Source organism: Mandrillus leucophaeus, unplaced genomic scaffold (genome assembly GCF_000951045.1).
Source record: "Mandrillus leucophaeus isolate KB7577 unplaced genomic scaffold, Mleu.le_1.0 Scaffold266, whole genome shotgun sequence".
Classification (NCBI taxonomy): domain Eukaryota; kingdom Metazoa; phylum Chordata; class Mammalia; order Primates; family Cercopithecidae; genus Mandrillus; species Mandrillus leucophaeus.
The window spans coordinates 1,304,761-1,323,876 of NW_012102765.1; the positions used below are offsets into that span (position 1 = coordinate 1,304,761).

Sequence of the window (19,116 nt, forward strand, 5' to 3'; positions counted from 1 at the left end):
TACCACCAAGCCCAGCTAATTTTTTGCTTTTGTAGAGACAGGGTCTCACTATGTAGTCCCAGCTACTCAGAAGACTGAGGTGGGAGGATCACTTGAGCCCAGGAGGTCGAGACTGCAGTGAGCCGTGATCATGCCACTGTATTCTAGCCTGGGCTACAAAGCAAGACCATGTCTCCAAAACATAAATATATATATTTAGTGAGAGTTGATTGACATCTTGATTTTAAGACATCCTAACCAAGAACAAGGGATGTCTTCACAAGTTTGTTAAAGTCTAGTTTTGTGTCTTTTAGGAGTGTTTTATAATTGTCTTAATACTGATTTTGAACATTTAAGCTTATTCTTGAATATTTATTTTTCTGCTGTTATAAAGGGGGTTTTCTTACTTTCCTTTAACTGGTTGTTTGTGTGAATTCTGTTGTCTTTTGCGTGCTAATTTTATATCCTAGTACTTTGTTGAATTCTTTTATTGAGTTTTTGAAAAATTTTCTAGGATGTTCCAACTCTATTTACAAATAGAGTTTTTTCTTTTCTTGGTCTTATGTCTCTCATTTATTTCCATGTTTGCATTGGCTCCAGAAACACGTTAAAATAGTAGTGGAGATAGTAGGCACCCTTGCTTTTTCCTGTCCTTAGTGGGAATACCTCTAGGGTTCCCCCATAAAATAAGGTATTGCCTTTAGAATTGAAGTATTTATGTTGATCACATTAGAAAAATACCCATCCATTTTTACTTTCTCAAGAGTTATTAGGAATGGGTTTTGATTCTTCCCAAAGACTTCTTTCTTTAAGCATCTGTTGCATTGAAATGATTTTTTTCTCCTCCCTTTTAATTTGTTAAACTTTATTAATGGGTTTTTCTAATATTAAATATCTTTGAATTTCTTGTATAAACTCCACCTGGGCATAGTTATTATTTTCTTAATGTGGTATTGATCTGTTTGATAGTATTTTATTTAGGATTGTTTTTCTTTTCTCCTTCTCATTCGATAAAGGATAATACATTCTTTTAAAAAAAATATGTATATGTATTCAAAAGATGGGGTCTCAGTGTGTTGCCCAGGTTGAATTCTACCTCCTAGGCTCAAGAGATCCTTCTGCCTCAGCCTCTCAAATAGATGACACCACAGTTCTGTGCCACCGTGCCCAGCTATTTAGTATTTTTTCCCTCAGTATTTTTAAGTGCATTCATTTTAATCTTTAAGACTTCTGATCTATGGTTCCTAGTAGTTTCTCTTTTTAAGTGAGCATCCCTTTCATATCAGCCCAGTAGCACAGAAAGATAAAGTTCCTTTTTATTGATGTTTTAGATTAGAAATTTGGGGTGGGTAATGAGAGCCCCACAATTTATTAACCTTATCCCCAGGATTTTAAGGCTGACTAGCTCACAGGCACAGAAGTAGTTTTGGCTGGCCTCTGGTTGGCCTTTTACTTCATAAACGATTCTAATTTGGTAAGGATAGGACCACTCCCTCTATTCTAAAAACATGAAGGGCCATCATTGGACTTTTGATGTGGAGCAATTTATTTTCACATTTTCAGACACCAAGTCACATGGAGTTGGCCATGCTCTGTGTTTGCCCACCCGCCATGGCAGTCTCGCATTGTTGCCCAGGCTTGAATGTAGTGGCGTGATAGCTCCCTGCAGCCTCAAACTCCTAGGCTCAAGCTGTCCTCCTGCCTCAGCTTCCCAAGTAGCAGGGACTACAGGTGTGCACCTCCATGCCTGGCTAATTTAAATTTTTTTTTTTTTTTTGTAGAGAAAGGGGTGTTTTGTCTTCTTGCCCAGGTTGGTCTCGAATCCCTGGCTTCATGCGATCCTCACATCTTGGCCTCCCAAAGTGCTGGGATTACTGACATCAACTCATCGCACCAGGCTGACCATGCTATTGTTTTAAGAGAGAGTTCTTTAGTTTTAATTTTTAGTTCTTAAGCTACCAAGAAGCAAGAAGAATACTGTATGTAGCAACACCATTTTGCTTTCTGCAGTGTAATAAGTTGAGTAGACTTACTCCACAAAAATTACTTCCTGATCCTGGAATATGTTTCTTTTTTTGAGTTTTGGGTTGCTGTCTTTTTGGTTTCATCTCTTCCACCTATATGTTTTTCTGGATATCCCCATTTCCTTATTTACATTTTCCTGGAGATTTCAGTGCAGATTTTGTGAGGTCACATCAGACATTGAAAACAGCTTTTTAAAAGGTGTATACCCAGGCACAGTGGCTCACACCTGTAATCCCAGCACTTTCAGAGGCTGAGGCAGGCAGATCACTTGAGGTCAGGAGTTGAAGACCAATCTGGCCAACATAGTGAAACCCTGTCTTTACTAAAAACACAAGAATTAGCTGGGTGTGGTGGCGCACACCTGTAGTCCCAGCTACTCAGGAGGCTGAGGCAGGAGAATCACTTAAACCCAGGAGGCAGAGGTTGCAGTGAGCCAAGATTGCACCACTGCACTCCAGCCTGGGCAACAAAGTGAGAGTCCATCTCAAAAAAAAAAAAAAAAAAAAGCCTATACCCTCAATTAGTGTCATGAAAATAAAAGCTAAACGTACAATCCACAAATGATTCATGACTTTTTTAAAGGTTTACATCAGAACTACAATTACAAATGCATAACAAAGTGTTTTTGTTTTTGTTTTTCCTCGTGTTTAGAATTGCAGAATATGTATAGAGTGTGGCACACGGTCTAGTTCTCAGTGGCATCACAATTGCCTGATATGTGACAATTGTTACCAACAGCAGGATAACTTATGTCCCTTCTGTGGGAAGTGCTATCATCCAGAATTGCAGAAAGACATGCTTCATTGTAATATGTGCAAAAGGTAAGAAGATAGTTATTCTATTCAGTTGTTTTGTCAGTTGTTTTATTCATGTGGTCATTTGCTCTACCATCTTATAGCTTCTAAGTTTTCATCACTGTAGCAATTCCATCAGTACTGATTGCTGTTATAGATGGAATTAAATGATGGTTTTGAGTCTCAAAGGCATAAGGAAGTAAATGGGCAAAAGATAAGACCAGACCACATCAGAAATGAGCACTGATAGGGAAAGTAAAGAAAAAATAGCTTAAAAATGTCAAGTAAAAAATACGGCAGCATCTCTAGTGACATCCACAGATGTCCTTTAAAAAAATCCTTTAAAAAACCTTTGTCAGTTAGCAACCCCTCTAACGTCTCTCCTCTCATCCTTAATTAACCGTTTTCATATCTAGCTTTTCAGCAATGCCTTCTCTTTACCTAGACAGTAACTTGACGTTAGAAACTTTTATTTAAGTATGCTTATCACTGCAGGTGGGTTCACCTAGAGTGTGACAAACCAACAGATCATGAACTGGATCCTCAGCTCAAAGAAGAGTATATCTGCATGTATTGTAAACACCTGGGAGCTGAGATGGACCCTTTACAGCCAGGTGAGGAAGTGGAGATAGCTGAGCTCACTACAGGTAAACTTGAGAATGATTTTTTTTTTTTTTTTTTTGTAATGTTGTGCCAATGTGTCACCAATATATTGCTTTAATCAGGAAGAGAGGATCCTGTATTCCAGATTCCATCTTGTTCTCAGTTTCTCAACCTTTAAATGTATTTGTTATGTTGGTCATCTCTGAATCTGATGGCTAAAATCGAATGTAACTTAAGATAGTTTTTTTAGTATTTGAATTCCAGGTCTATCATGCTTTCCTTCACTTGTGTTCTTTAAGCCGACAGTGGAAGTTCCCCAGTCTTTGGGTTTGCTTAGTTTGTTCTTTATAATGTGAGTTTTCTCTAAGCGTGTTGTAGTTTTGTAATGTCCTTTTTAAGTTAATTATCACCTCTTCAGCCCAAGATTTTGTTCAGGTATGGAATAGTTTTAGTAGTAGCCTACTGTTATAAACATGAGTCTTGGAGCATAAAGGAAATAGAACTGTTCACCAGATTGGTTTTCATTTTCATCACTACGAGTGGTAGCTTTTATAAAAGTTCTCTTTATCATACCCTTTATCAAAAGGGTAACTAAGCATCTTAACTACTAACGTTTCATTTCCAGGATGCCATCAGTATTTAGTTTTGAAATACCCTTTTAAAATAATATGCCAGTTACCTTTTTAAAAAAATTGTTTTAGAGATGGGTTCTCACTATGTTGGCCTGATTGGTCTTGAACTCCTGGCTTCAAGTGTTTCTTCCACCTTGGCTTCCCAAAGTGTTAGGATTACAGGTGTGAACTACCACACTTGGCCCCACCTTTTGATGTATTATAATATTCATGTTTTTAAAAAATGTAAATATATATGTGGTTCAAAAGAGAAAAATCTGAAGAAAAACTTGCAGCGTTTTTGATAATTTGCCCTTACTCATACAAAAATCATAATTGTTGACTTAATGAACAACAAAAAAAACTCATTCTGAGCTAAAGAATTAATAATGTTTTGTTAAGATTATAACAATGAAATGGAAGTTGAAGGCCCTGAAGATCAAATGGTATTCCCAGAGCATGCAGTTAGTAAAGATGTCAACGATCAGGAGTCCACTCCTGGAATTGTTCCAGATGGTAAGAATATTTAATGGATATACTCTGTTTTTGAAGAGAATGTGTATGTACAATAAATATGTGAATATTGACTAAAACTTCAGTAAATAAAAACCAAGATGCAGTCACTTAGGAAGAGTTTTTTAGTAAAATAATCTTAGACAAATAATAGGGAAACGACATGCGTATATTTGTAGTTCAGCTATCATCTAGATTTAATCGTAAGTACTTCGTTAAGGTATCAAGTGATTTTTTGTTAAAAAGCAATTTGTGTTTTTATTTCTTTAGTTGTAGTTGCTAAGTAGAGCTGTTGATGATGATGAGATGTTTCATGCTAAGATAATGAAAAATTTGCTGTATTGGATCATCTCAGCAGTCCTATTGAGGGTTATTTCACTGATTTCCATGATATTTCAATTAAACTTTTTGTAGTACATATTGATAAGAGCTATTACTGTACTTGCAGAATTAATAAGAGACCTTGTCGGGGGAAAATTACTTACTACATTTAATCACAGGCTCATTTGAAAGTCTTTGGTGTTGTATGTGGAGTTATATGTTCAATTATATAGTATGCGTAAAAAGTACAATGTATACATAAAAAGCCACTGAGATGTTTTGAAATTTATTAAGTTCACATATAACAACTCTCATTAAAAGTTATTTTCTATAATCTTCCTCGTGAGGTCTAGTTGTTAAAGAAAAAGAGAAAAAGACAAAAGAATTTTACCATAGTGCAAAGACTTCTAATTTTGTCTTCATAACTTACTAACAAGTGGTACAATGTTTCATGCTTATATTGGAAATTGACATTTAGTAGAATAAAACTCTTTACTTAAATTACTGTTGAGGGAACAGCGTTACAAAAATTTTGACTCCTTCTTAGAGCTTTTATAAATGTGTTTCTCACAGCAGTTCAAGTCCACACTGAAGAGCAACAGAAGAGTCATCCCTCAGAAAGTCTTGACACAGATAGTCTTCTCATTGCTGGTAAGCAGTATGTTCATATTATCTAATTTGATTGAGTTACAAGATAATGTCTTTATGTTACAAGGTAATGTCTTTATTCCAAAGACATTTTTGCAATTGCTGTATGTATACACATTACAGTAACTAAATCTTTTAGTTAAGAGATTCTGGATCTAAAGAGACAGTAGATCTAAAGGAGGTTAGTTTCTCTTGAAAGGGTTTTTTTTTGGGGGGGGGGGTTGGGGGGGCGGTTGTGGTTAAAAATATATTGTACTATCAGATCTGTTATTTGGTAGTTTTCTTTTATCCTTAGCTGTAGTCTTTCAATAAAGTGAGAAAGAAGATGAGATTTCAGTTTGATATCAGAACATGTATAGGCCTGGGCAATATAGTGAGACCCTGTCTCTACAAAACACAAAAAATTAGCCGGGTGTGGTGGCAGGCGCCTGTAGTACCAGCTACTCGGGAGGCTGAGGCAGGAGAGTGGCATGAACTCGGGAGGCAGAACTTGCAGTAAGCCGAGATCGCGCCACTGCACTCCAGCCTGGGCGACAGAGCAAGACTCTGTCTAAATAAATAAATAAATAAATTAATTAATAAAAGTATCTGGGCATGGTGACACATGCCTGTAGTCCCAGCTGCTTGGGAGGCTAAGGTGGGAAGATCACTTGAGCCCAGGAGGTTGAGGCTGCAGTGAGCCATGTTTGTGCTACTGCACTCCAGCTTGGGTGACAGAGTGAGACCCTGTTTCAAAAAAAAAAAGAACATAGATAAATTTTAGTCACTGATTGGTAAATGAGGATGGTAGTGTCTTTTTACTATAACTTAAAAATTACCTTGATGAGATTTAGAATAAATGCCTTTTATCTTCAGCGGTCCTACTTTATAGAACCACTTATAGCTCATGTCAGTTGCACCTCTAACGTTTAAGCAAGATTGAGTTAAAGGTTTAACATGCTGGTATCCTCATTTAAAATTTACCAGCCAGTGACTGTATTTTCTGATATCTAAGTTTATAGATTTCCTAAGATTAGTCTTTTAAGTTATAGACTGATGAAGAACAAGGATTATATCCAAAGAATGTTTTGGGTAGGTTGGCAGGTATGGTTAAGCAAAATAAATATTGGTGGTTAGTAAATCTTTTCTGTCTGTGCTTATAAGTCTATAGTAACTTTGTTACATCTGGGTATCTGCTATTAGAAAATGCCTTCACATTCTAGGTCAGTCTTTACTTTTTAACTTAGGTATCTCACATAACATGATTGATCCTCATTTTCTTAACTAAAAAATGAGTATGAGAACTTTTCCTGTATAATTTTCAGTCCTTTTGGAAGTACTTAAATTGTAAAACATCATGTTTTCGTGTGTGTGGCTGATTCTAATCCATAAATCCTTGTGTACTTTGACTTTCATTCACTTAATAATTGCCTGTTTTGATGAATACTTCTGATTTAAGTTCTAGTGTAGCAAAATGTTTTATATATCTATAGTTAGAAAATTTAAAATTTGTACATTACCATAACAAATGTTCTGAATTTTGTAGTATCATCCCAACATAAAATGAATACCGAATTGGAAAAACAGATTTCTAATGAAGTTGATAGTGAAGAAATGAAAACGTCTTCTGAAGTGAAGCATATTTGTGGCGAAGATCAAATGGAAGATAAAATGGAAGTGACAGAAAACATTGAAGTCGTTACACACCAGATCATTGTGCAGCAAGAGGAACTGCAGTTGTTAGAGGAACCTAAAACAGTGGTATCCAAAGAAGAATCGGGGCCTCCAAAATTAGTCATTGAATCTGTCACTCTTCCACTGGAAACCTTAGTGTCCCCACATGAGGGAAGTATTTCACTATGTCCTGAGAAACAGTTGGTTATAGAAAGACTACAAGGAGAAAAGGAACAGAAAGAAAATTCTGAACTTCCTACTGGATTGATGGACTCTGAAATGACTCCTACAATTGAGAGTTGTGTGAAAGATGTTTCATACCAAGGAGACAAATCTATAAAGTTATCATCTGAGACAGAGTCATCATTTTCATCATCAGCAGACATAAGCAAGGCAGATGTGTCTTCCTCCCCAACACCTTCTTCAGACTTGCCTTCGCATGACATGCTGCACAATTACCCTTCAGCTTTTAGTTCCTCTGCTGGAAACATCATGCCAACAACTTACATCTCAGTCACTCCAAAAATTGGCATGGGTAAACCAGCTATTACTAAAAGAAAATTTTCTCCTGGTAGACCTCGGTCCAAACAGGTAGGGTGATTTTAATGATATTGACAGAAAAGATATTGGAACAATTCTATAAAATCAGAAGGTATATGTGTAGTTTTGGTGTGAATGGCAACTTTTTCTGTCTGCAGATAGAACTTCAGTGTAATGTTGACTTACGTGTTTCAGCCATTTTTTAAATGCTGTTAATGAAGAATGTCATTTATTAAATTTGAAGTGATCTTATTTAGAATTTCAACTCAGTTGGGCCATAAAGATGCAACCTATTTGATAATAGTTTCTGATAGAGCTTTAAAAATTCTTTTAGTTCTGTGCCACAGTAAAAGTAGAGCCTAAAATGCAGTATAGTTATTGTGTATATTTTTAACCGCATAAACATCAATATTTATGACAGGAATTTTCCTTGCTGGGAAATTTCTCATTTTGATGTTTTTATTAATTGCTAACTATTGTGGGATTTCTTTTTTCAAGTAGGACTTATTTCAATAGTTTCATGAGAAAAAAATCTTAGAATTGTACTGTTGATTTTCAGTAAGTAAAGATAAATCTTCCTGTGACTGCTTTACATTATGTACATTCTACCCTTTAAGAATGAGTTCCATTTCTTTTTAAGTGAGATTTAAGTAAAACTGCATGGCAAAATGAAGATACTATAGGTATGAACTATTTATAATTTTATGAAATTGCTACTTTCTGAAGTGTTTTTTAAAATTGCAAGATAACAGGTAGTGGAGAAGTGTTAATTCACGGTGGTAATATGGAGTTTTAAGTTTCATGATTTAAATTGCTTCAAGTTAAGTTTTAAGTTTCATGATTTAAATGGATTAAAGTTTGGCTTTTTATAGGAATAATATCTCGATTTTAATCATATAATTTTTAAACTGTAAGGCCAGGCTTTTAAGAAAAATCATTTTTTAACTTGAAAATTAGTCTCCTCTATATCAAACCCAGATATATTTTGTTCTCCAAAGACAAGGTACACCAAAGGCAAAGTAGTTGTCAGATGGGATTTAGCTGTTTCTGCATGGCAAAGACTTATGCAGTAAAACTAGACCATTCTTTATATATGCCTTTTTTCTAAGTATTTTCCTTGACATTTGTTTCTGCTCTACCAAGAAAGGTTTTTCTTCTCAAACCAGTTGTTCTCCTTTCCAGTAAGTTTTTTTGTTTTGTTTTGAATGGTTGTATAATAATAATGTTGTCGTGACTCTGAAAAGACTTTAGCAATGGAAATTTGAATCTCACATTTACTTTTGGTTCATATATTTACATTCTTTAAAGATACTACTTCATATGTATTCCTGTAAAATTTTACATGTATCTCCTTCCTTGAAGACTTTTGTTTCAGTTGAGAAACCAGATTCAATACATTAGGACTCTTTTTCTGTAGACTTTATGTTCTGAAATATTGGGGAGGGGAGTGTATTTCCAGGCTTATTCCATCTTATATGAACCATATCCTAGTATTTTGCTGAGCTGTCTTTCAATTCCCAAATCTGATGATAATCTATTTTTCTGCCCCTCTTGTTACTACTTCATCATTTGCTGCTAATCTTGTAAGCATTTTGTAGGCTGTGTTTTCCCTCCCTCCAGCTTTTTAGTTTTCCAGTCTTGGTTTTAGTTACGTAGCAAACAGCCTTCACTTGATGATGAACCTACTAATACAGTGCTGTTATTAGGGAGAGTATGAATTGAATAGTACAAGATAGATCTTCCATTAGTGAGGTACTAGGGCCATAACTTGCAGGAAATATTCTACAGATAGGAGTGTGTATATCCTTACATTAGAAATACTGAAATTCAGTATTCTGTTACATTAATTTCTTTGATATCAGGCATTTCTGTATTATACTTATGTTTTTATTGTTTCCTCTGCATATTCTTCACATTGGAGACTGGCTATAAAATAAGCTGCATTTTCCTGGCTGTGATTGTGATGTAAGCAAGATTCTTTGGTTTCCAGCTATTTTTTGTTAACATCACTGGCATTTTCATATTTTGTTGAACCTTACCAATTCTTTGGTCTTTACCAGTACGGTAAATACTAACCAGAGAAATGTAGGTTTACCTTAAGTTATGTTCCATGGTGGGCAAATTGTTAAGTTGATTTTCTGTAATAGTATTATATGAGCTTTTCGAGGAATTCACTTCAAAATTAAATGAACATTTTAATAGGAAACATCTGAGAGATCTAGTTTGTGATAGCTAGTAATTGGATTATCAGATGTTATCTGGAGGTACAAGCTAACCAACCAGTAGAATGGTAAGCCAGTGCTATCTAATATAAATATAATGCAGACCATGTGTGTAATTTTACATTTTCTAGTAGTTACACTTAAAAAAACAAAAACAGGTGAAATAAATTTTAATCTATTTTATTTAACCTGGTATATTCAAAACAAAATTTCAGCATTTAATCAGTATAAAAATGAACAAGATGCTTTATACTTAAAACATATCAATTCTGACTAACTACGTTAGAAGTGCTCAGTGGTCGCATATGATGGTGGCTGCCTTATTGGACAATGCAATACAAAACATTTTGAGAAATATGAAAAAAGCAGTTCCAGAATTACTGGTGAAATTAAAATACCAGAAGAATTCAAGATCGACAAACTAAGACTGTTGCTGTGCTTTCACAGTCTTTAAGGACTGAAGTAGAAATACTCTTTTTCTGTTGTTCATGGAACACGTTTTAATGTAGATAATTGCTAAACCATTTGTTGCAGCAACAAATCATTCTGCACATTTTCAAATATATTAAGTTTTGGATATATAATCCAAGTAACCCAATATAGAGGATTTTCTGAAGTTGAGATGTTAGGACCCAGAAAATGGAATTTATGTCTCAGGTATTGGACATCCATTATCAAACATCAAATCATATAGAATTATTTTCCTTTAAGGAGGTTAGTAATTAAAGTTTAGTTTTTTGTATTTTTCCTTTCATATGGAATGTTTTAGGTGCTATTTAGTGAGAAATATAATGCTTATTTTCTTTATGACATGTTTCAAATATATCTCAAATGTGTGATTTAGAACCTAACTGACTACAGGAATAGTAACACATTTTTCTGATGGCTGTGAATAGAGTAAGATTCCTTTTGTTTTTTGTTTTCTTGCCTACTGTAGACGCAGGATTTCACAAAGATGAGGAAAAATTAGACATGATAAGGTAGGAGAAGTAACAGACAGCAAATTGGATGTTGTTTCATACAAATTGTCATAATGACCTAGTTGTATTTTCACATCTTTTATTGAAGTTATATATTTATAAAATTTAGTATTTCATTTTTCAGCATTTAAAAATATTTATTTTTTAATAGAGATGGGGATCTTGCTGTGTAGACTAGGCTGGTTACAAACTCCTGGCCTCAAGCGATCCTGCCATCTTGGGTCTCCCAGAGTGCTGGGATTACAGTTGTGAGCCCCACAGCGCCTGGCCCATTTTTCAGCATTTTTGTAGGTTTATGTACTTTGTGACTTGGGTTTAAGAAAGTGGTTATTGACACTGCCACATATATCAACTTGGTAGATTTTAGAGCATCAGTCTAATGGTCCTACCCTAGACCAATTAAAATGCACTTCTAGGATCATCTTTGACTATACCCCTGAAAGCGGAGTCCTGAACTAGAGAAATGTGCTATTTGTTTTATTGATTTTTAAAAATGCATTAAACTTAATACTATAAGGAATGGTCTTTTAAAATGGTGGAAAATAAAGTGGAAATTTTAAATTTATCATATTAAATCATATCATTTGTTTTTATTTCTGTCTTTAGTCCATTTCTCTCATTGCACGGTTGTATTCCCATTCTGATCAGGAAATTCTGAGATCATAATAATCTTAGGTCTTCTTGCATTATTTACCCCCTATGTATCATCACATCTTATAGAAAGATATTTAAATGTAATCACACTACTGTGATCTAGTTCAGACACCTTCATGTTCTAATTGCTTCCATGTTGGTATTGAAAGATTCTATTAGGCATTTCATGAAACGTATTATTTGCAGTAGATATTTCTTTATTTTTTTTAGTTTTTATTTTTTTATTTTGAGATTGAGGCTTGCTCTGTTGCCCAGGCTGGAGTTGTGGCGTGACCTCACCCACTGCACCCTCTGCCTGCCTGACTCAAGCAGTTCTCCTGTCTCAGCCTCCCGAGTAGCCGGGACTACAGGTGCACGTCAACACACATGACGGGGTTTTGCCATATTGGTTAGGCTGGTCTTGAACTCCTGACCTCAGGTGATCCACCCACCCTGGCCTCCCAAAGTGCTGGGATTACAGGTGTGAGCCACCACGCCTGGCCTGCAGTAAATATTTCAAGAAAATTTCATAAATGAAAACATAGGTAATGTATTTTGATATCTCTTGGACAAATTATAACAAGTTTACTTTATATTATAAGAAGAGTACTTTCAGTTTTAAAAGTAGCCAGAGAACCATAGTTTTAAACCTAAAACATACCTACCCCTTTGGAACATCAAGCTAACGATACAGCAGGTTAGAAGTACCAGACTTTCCTTTTAGTTTACTTGTGCTTGTTGTGGTATTTTTGGAGACATTACTGTTGCTAGCGCCACCTAATTTGTATTCTGAAATTATCGAAGGCTAAAGCGGATAAAACTGTTTCTTTTGTTATCAAAACAGGATTAGGTCTAATTTCTTTTTCTACTTGATATTGAACTCAATTTTATATATGAGACTTCTTTTAAGAATTCCCTTAATAGTGAAGTGTTTGCTGCTGTAGCTCCAATGTACACAAGTGATTATATTTACCAAAAAGACAAACTGTAAACTTGTTTGTTTCTTTTACTAGTTATCTTCCTTTCTGCTCTATCTCTTCATTGCTTTCACTTTTCCTAAAGTAGACTCACTGTTTATATGCAACCTTGGTTTTGCATAGTATGTTGGAAGAGTGTGGGGCCGGGATTGATTTAGGATTTGGAGGTGTAAAGTTTGCCAGTGAGACACCAGACCTTCTCTGGCTGCTTTTAAAACTGATAGTACTCTTGGGCTGTAAGAGTGACTTTGATCATATTTAACAACCAGCAATAGAATATGACTTTTAATAGAAAGTTGCTTCTAAATAGCCTGTCCTCCACCTGTCATTATTGTTCTTATTTCCCCATCCCACAGTCCCTGTATAACCTACTAGCTTGGACAGTTTACCTGAGAAATTGGCGTCAAAGCAGAAAGAAATTTAATGCTAATATTAAACGATTTTGGGGTTAAATTATTTTTCTTGGGTTCAAATTCAGTCCCTGCCAGGTAGTATTTTTTTAGTTTCTGTAGTATTTGATAGCAAGTTGGTTCTATTTACAACTTAATGATTACATTAGGAACTCTTTTGCTTTTAGTTCAGTTGATAGATTAAGGGGGCATTATATAGATTTTTTTTTAGTAATTTTTAGTAACTTTTATAAGTGAAAAAATTCAAAATTCTAGGTTATTGCTGGTGGAGGCATTAGTGTATTTCATGTCATAGTTCATTGTTTATTGATGAATTCATACACAGATGCAAAAAGAGACAATAGATGCTGAGCAGAAGAAAAGTTCAGTAAGTGCTGAACAGAGTGCTTAACACAGCACTGAACAGAAAGGAGCATGATCTTCAATTACAGTAGAGAAAGTGCTGGATTGTAGGAGGAGAGCCCATATATTACAGGGGCAGCTAACCTTTTCTGAATGGTGTAAGTTCTTGATCAAAGCTCAGATCTGAAGGACAATTTAAGCTTTGATAATTATAGCTATATTTTAGTTTTAAGGTCTAAGGAATATACTAGATAATTTGTCAGAATATCAAGTATAATGATAATTTTTCTTCAGAACTATAAAATTACACAAAGTCTGTCTTCTTTTTGAAATGAGAGAAAATTTTGGCATCAAAGCTAACTTTTAAATTATGATGAATAATACATAATTACCAGAAAATTCCTATTTCTGAAATAAAATTATTCAACATTATTTTTATCTTAGAGTATGACTTTCTGTGTCATATTTTTGAGAACTGTCTACTGCCAATGTAATATTAAACTATCGACTAAAAGGAATTTAAGATGTAAGCCAAATCTCAGAGAAAAACCAACGGAAATATTGAGAGAACTAAATTTTGATATCTCTTGCTCCCCACTTCCTACCACTAAATACAATTGCAAACAATAAAATGTCCCAGGTGGTGATGGAATGAGAGGGTACTAATGTTGTGGTAAGAGAGATGATGGTTCATTGGGAGTACTAAGGAAAGGTCTCCTGATGAGAAAATATTTAAGGCCGTACCTGAAGGGTTAGAAAATGCCAGACATGGCTGGCCGTGGTGGCTCAAGATTGTAATCCCAGCACTTTGGGATGCCAAGGCTGGTGGATCCCAAGGTCAGGTGTTTAAGACCAGCCTGACCAACATGATGTCTCTACTAAAATACAAAAATTAGCCGGGCATGGTGGTGCACGCCTGTAATCCCAGCTACTCATGAGGCTGAGGCAGGAGAATCACTTGAACCCGGGAGGTGGAGGTTGCAGTGAGCCAAGATCGCACCACCACACTTTAGCCTGGGTGACAGAGCGAGACTCCATCTCAAAAACAAACAAACAAAAAAGCAGCAGACATTTATTGAAGGGCTGGAATGGTATAGTAAAGTGTTCTGAGTCAGTTGGGCTCTGATTGATAAAGAGCTTGGCATGTTTGAAGGACAGCAAGGAAGCCAGAATAGCCGGAGCATAGTAGCAGGGAGACAAGTGCCACAAGATGAGGTTGGAGAAAGGCACTGGGAAAGGTTTGTCTTTTAAATGCTTTGAGAAGCAGTTGAAGGTTTGAAATAGAATGGTGACTTGCTTGATCACATTTGTACTTGCGCAAAGTTCCTCTGGCTGCTGTGGGGAAAGGCTTGAGTAGATGCAGGCTGGGAACAGCATAGCCAGCAGTAGACTCTTGCAGCATGTTAGGCGAGAGATGGTGGTGGCGACATCTGGGCTGCTGGCGGTGGAAGTGACAAGAAGTAGAAGGATCAGAGACAAAACTTGAAGATAAAAAGTCTTGAATTTACTGATGATCTGCATTGACGAAGTGTTGGGGGAGAGGACTGAAGGAGCAGAGGAGAGTGACAAGGGACTGGGTGCCATTTATAAGGATAGGGAAGACTGGGATGAAACCGGTTAAGGGAGAAATTTTTTAAACATGGCAAACTTAAGAGGTTTTGTGTGAGAAAATGGAAATGCTAAGAAGGAAGTTGAAAATCCTGCTAATTTGGAGATACCTGATTAAAACTAGATACAAGAATGTTAAGAGGCAACAACTTCCAAGACACCCTCGTTGTAGATAATACCATTTCGGGTCTAGGCTCAAGCCCTGGGAAACTCCAGGGCTTTGGAAGTCAAATACAGGAAGAACATATACGGGAGATGAAGAAAGATTAGCGAGGAAGTCAGTGAAACATCCACAGGTGTGCTGCTGCCAAATCCAGCAGAATAGTATGCCACATGTTAGGAGCATGAGTAAAATGAGAAAAGAGAAATGGCTTTTGACAATACAGAGGTTACCTAAGACCCTGGACTACTAATAGTAGGGAAGAAGACATAGGTACAGATTCAAGTTGATTTGAGATTATGAAAGTGAGGTAATTGACCTGCAGTGGTTGCTGCTTAGTGAAATCAGCATAGTGATTACGTGAGCTAGGTTAGAGATTTGATGGGTAAGAAAGAATACCCAAGGGTGATCCTGGAGGGAAAATAAATAAAGTCTTTGCTGGAGAGAGTGAGTTGGATAGCCCGACTTCAATGTCTGTGGATTGAGTTTGTGACTTAAAAATGAAACCAGTCTATTGCTTGCATGGCTTTTCTCAAAATACTGTTATTCCATTACCTGTCTCTTACTCCAAGAGTAATCACATTCTTGTTTCTGGTTATTTTAATTCCTGGTGGTATTTTTATGTGATTAATGAGATACTACTTGTTAATTTGATAATATTCTAGAAACCCGGTAAGTACTATGTACCTTGTCTTAAGTTTTGGTTACTTAATTGGTAAAATTATAGCATGCACCATTGATTTACCTAATTCAAAATAGATTATTTTATTGTTTGACATTTGTCTTGTGTTTTTCTTTAAAATGTTATCTTTGTGGAGTAAACATTTTTTTGTATGCTGTTTAGCATCTTCATCAGATTAGTTCAGGGTGTTGCTGAATATGGTTATTTGGAAGTAAAATGCTTTAGTTTTAGTTATATAGCTTTTAATAAGATACTATTTTCTATATAATTTATCAGATACTTTAGGCATTTTAATTTGCAAATTTAGGACAATTTGCTTTAACATTTCTTCATATTTGTCCATTGGATGTAATTTCCACAAATATTCATTTCCCTAAGTAAAAACTGAAACCCAAACCCACAACTAATGGTCACTGAAGAAGGAGTGATTAAATGCTAACACAAATAATGGTATTTGTATTTTAATGTTACCAACTCTCCACAGTTTAAAGTTTATGCATTTATCGATTGCTTATGTTTCTCATCACATTCTTTGGCCTACTGGTTTTGGTCGTTCATAGCTATAGAATATAGAATTCCTTATGGTTATCCATTTCTCCTTTTAAGTAGAATGATAGTTGTTAGAAGAAAAATAATCCCCCAGTACTTTCTTCTAGTGTTAATCCTTAAAGTGTGATTGACCTTTATTTACTTTTTGGTGTGGTAATTGCAGTTCATGAGTCAATGTTGATGTCATATAAACCTTAATTTTTAATGTTTCATTGTAGTGATGTCTCAGCCAGAATTAAATATTTAATGTAAATTGTAGCAGCAAACATTTAAGTTATTTAAGTTATACTTAAATGTTTAAGTCACTGTTAGTGATAAGCTTATTTTGCCTTCCTTGAAGCAACTTGTCCTAAATTTCCATACGTTTGCATTTGTTTTTGCTGTTCTAAAATTCCTTAGTTGCTGGCTTTGACCTTTTATGTTGCTGAGTTTTACACATCTATTTTCTCAACTGCCATATCCTAGGGGGCTTGGAGTACCCATAATACAGTGAGCCCACCTTCCTGGTCCCCAGACATTTCAGAAGGTCGGGAAATTTTTAAACCCAGGCAGCTTCCTGGCAGTGCCATTTGGAGCATCAAAGTGGTAAATAAAATTGCATTTACATTCATATATCATTTCTGTCTGATTGTTTTGCCCTACTGGATGTTAAGAATTAAATCTTTCTTTTCTAGATTGAGCTTCCAGAGACACTTTTTAAATCTAAAAATTTTAATGTAAAGAAATAATATGCATTTAAAAATCAAGTATACGTTTTTAATACCTCTTTTTATGGTTAATTCCTTTTGTTGTGATTACTACTGTTTTTATGAGGGAGAAGTCCTTGACATGTAGACCAAAAGGTAATTACGGACATTTTCATTCACGATATCATAAAACTTTGTTGCTTAGAAAAAAGCAAAAGAAAAACTCCATTAATTTATTATGTTCTCATGGAGAAGAAATACCAAAATTGTGGCAGATTTCATTGTCTGTGGTTAATACCTTAAAGTGACAGGGCTTTTCCCCCCATGCCATTGGTTGGTGACTCTGTCAGTCCTTGAAGTAAGTAGTGTGATGCATTTTGAAGAGAAAAAAAATTAATTTGGAAAAGTATTAACTCAAAAGTTAAAATACCTCATTGACTAGAGGTGACAATTTTTCTTCATCTTCCATATTTAATATTCTGGAATATGGCTGTTTAATTTAGACTCATCAAGGATTTTAAGGAATTCTAGATTATACTTTATTTTCTTTCATGACTGGAAGAACAATTCTTTTTTTTTTTTTTTTTTAACTTCCCTACCTCCCCCGATATCATCCAAGATATTGAGGTATAAATATTTTAAGAGTCATTTGACAGTTTTGTAATATAGACCACCAGTTTTCACTTTTTGTTTTTCTGGGTCAGCATTTGATGTTGGAGAAAATAAATTGAGAGATTACTGTAGTATTGGTTTTTAATCACTGACTTAATTTTTCAAAAATCTTTAATACCAATTTAAAAACAAAACAAACTTGGCCAGGCGCCATGGCTCACGCCTGTAATCCCAACACTTTGGGAGGCTGAGGTGGGCGGATCACTTGAGATCAGGAGTTCGAGACCAACCTGGCCAACATGGTGAAACCCCGTCTCTACTAAAAATACAAACAAATTTAGCCAGGCATGGTGGCATGTGCCTGTAATCCTAGCTACTAGGGAGGCTGAGGCAGGAGAATTGCTTGAACCCAGGAGGCGGAGGTTGCAGTGAGCCAAGATCGCACCATTGCACTCCATCCTGGGCGTAGAAGTGAGACTCCATCTCAAAAACAAACAAACAACCCAAAAAACTAAGCTGATCCCATACATCTGTTGTTGAAAGAAGCTGATGCATCTCTCAAGGGATCTCAAGGAGAGCAGGTTAAGAGAAGACAGGAGTGGCAGTTTGAAACTGGAAGCTGGCTGTATTTATTACATCCAAAGGGAAAAAAACCATTCCTCCCGTTCCTTTTATTCATGTGTATCTATTTTATGCTTACAGTATCACCATAAAGTTTTACTTGGAAATCATTCTGCTAAATAGGGAGTAAGTTCATTTCAAACTATGATAAGGGACATCAGTTGAAGATATGACATATTATTTAACTTGTTGGGAGGGAAACATCAAAGTATTTTCCTGAGCATCTGGATAATTTTAAATATACATAATTCATCTACTTAGGTAGGTGCCAGGTTTTTTCAAGGAGTAGTTAATTAGTACAAACAAGGGTGGGGGAGCAGGGAGCACCATACTCTGGTTCTTAAATTATCAGGGAATTTAACTAACACATTTTCCCATACGTTTATTTTTTGTGTAAGAAGTCAGATAAATTGTTTCCATTTCAAGTATTTATTATTCAGATTATTTAAAGCAAAGCTTTCACAAAGCCTTTTGCCAGCTTTCCCATAATCCTCAAATATTTTTTCCTGGCTGGACGCTTAGGCTTACTCCTGTAATCCCAGCACTTTGGGAGGCAGAAGCAGGAGGATCACTTGAGTCCAAGAGTTCTGGGCTGCAGTGAGCTGTGATCACACTACTGCACTCCAGCCTGAATGACAGAACAAGTTCTTGTCTCAAAAATAAAAGTAATAATAATAATTTTTCCTCTAAGTACTATGGTGAATGAGGTAGAAATGTTGAGTTCATAAGAGAACTGTTGAATAGTGAAGGAAACTGACTTAATTTTAATGACAGGAAGAATACTGTTACACACTAGCAAAAATGAACTTTCATGCTGATGTAGCAGTACAGAATATGGTTCCAACCCAGGGACACTGGAGCCAGGCTTGCTAGATAAGTGACTTTGGACAAGTTACTTAACCTTTTTACTCCTCAGCAAAGTCATCTAAAATGGGGATAATAAAACC

General features: G+C 35.6%; 1 protein-coding gene across 1 annotated transcript in view; it reads left to right on the top strand.

The window, feature by feature from the left end:
- The window catches only part of KMT2C (lysine (K)-specific methyltransferase 2C), a 241,372-nt gene that overhangs the window by 108,272 nt on the left and 113,984 nt on the right, over positions 1–19,116 (top strand). Inside the window, exons 9-14 of the mRNA XM_011984319.1 lie at positions 2,656–2,825; positions 3,294–3,445; positions 4,415–4,528; positions 5,420–5,497; positions 7,020–7,738; positions 16,716–16,835. Coding sequence (XP_011839709.1) covers positions 2,656–2,825; positions 3,294–3,445; positions 4,415–4,528; positions 5,420–5,497; positions 7,020–7,738; positions 16,716–16,835 — 1,353 coding nt within the window. The remainder of the gene's footprint in view (positions 1–2,655; positions 2,826–3,293; positions 3,446–4,414; positions 4,529–5,419; positions 5,498–7,019; positions 7,739–16,715; positions 16,836–19,116) is intronic.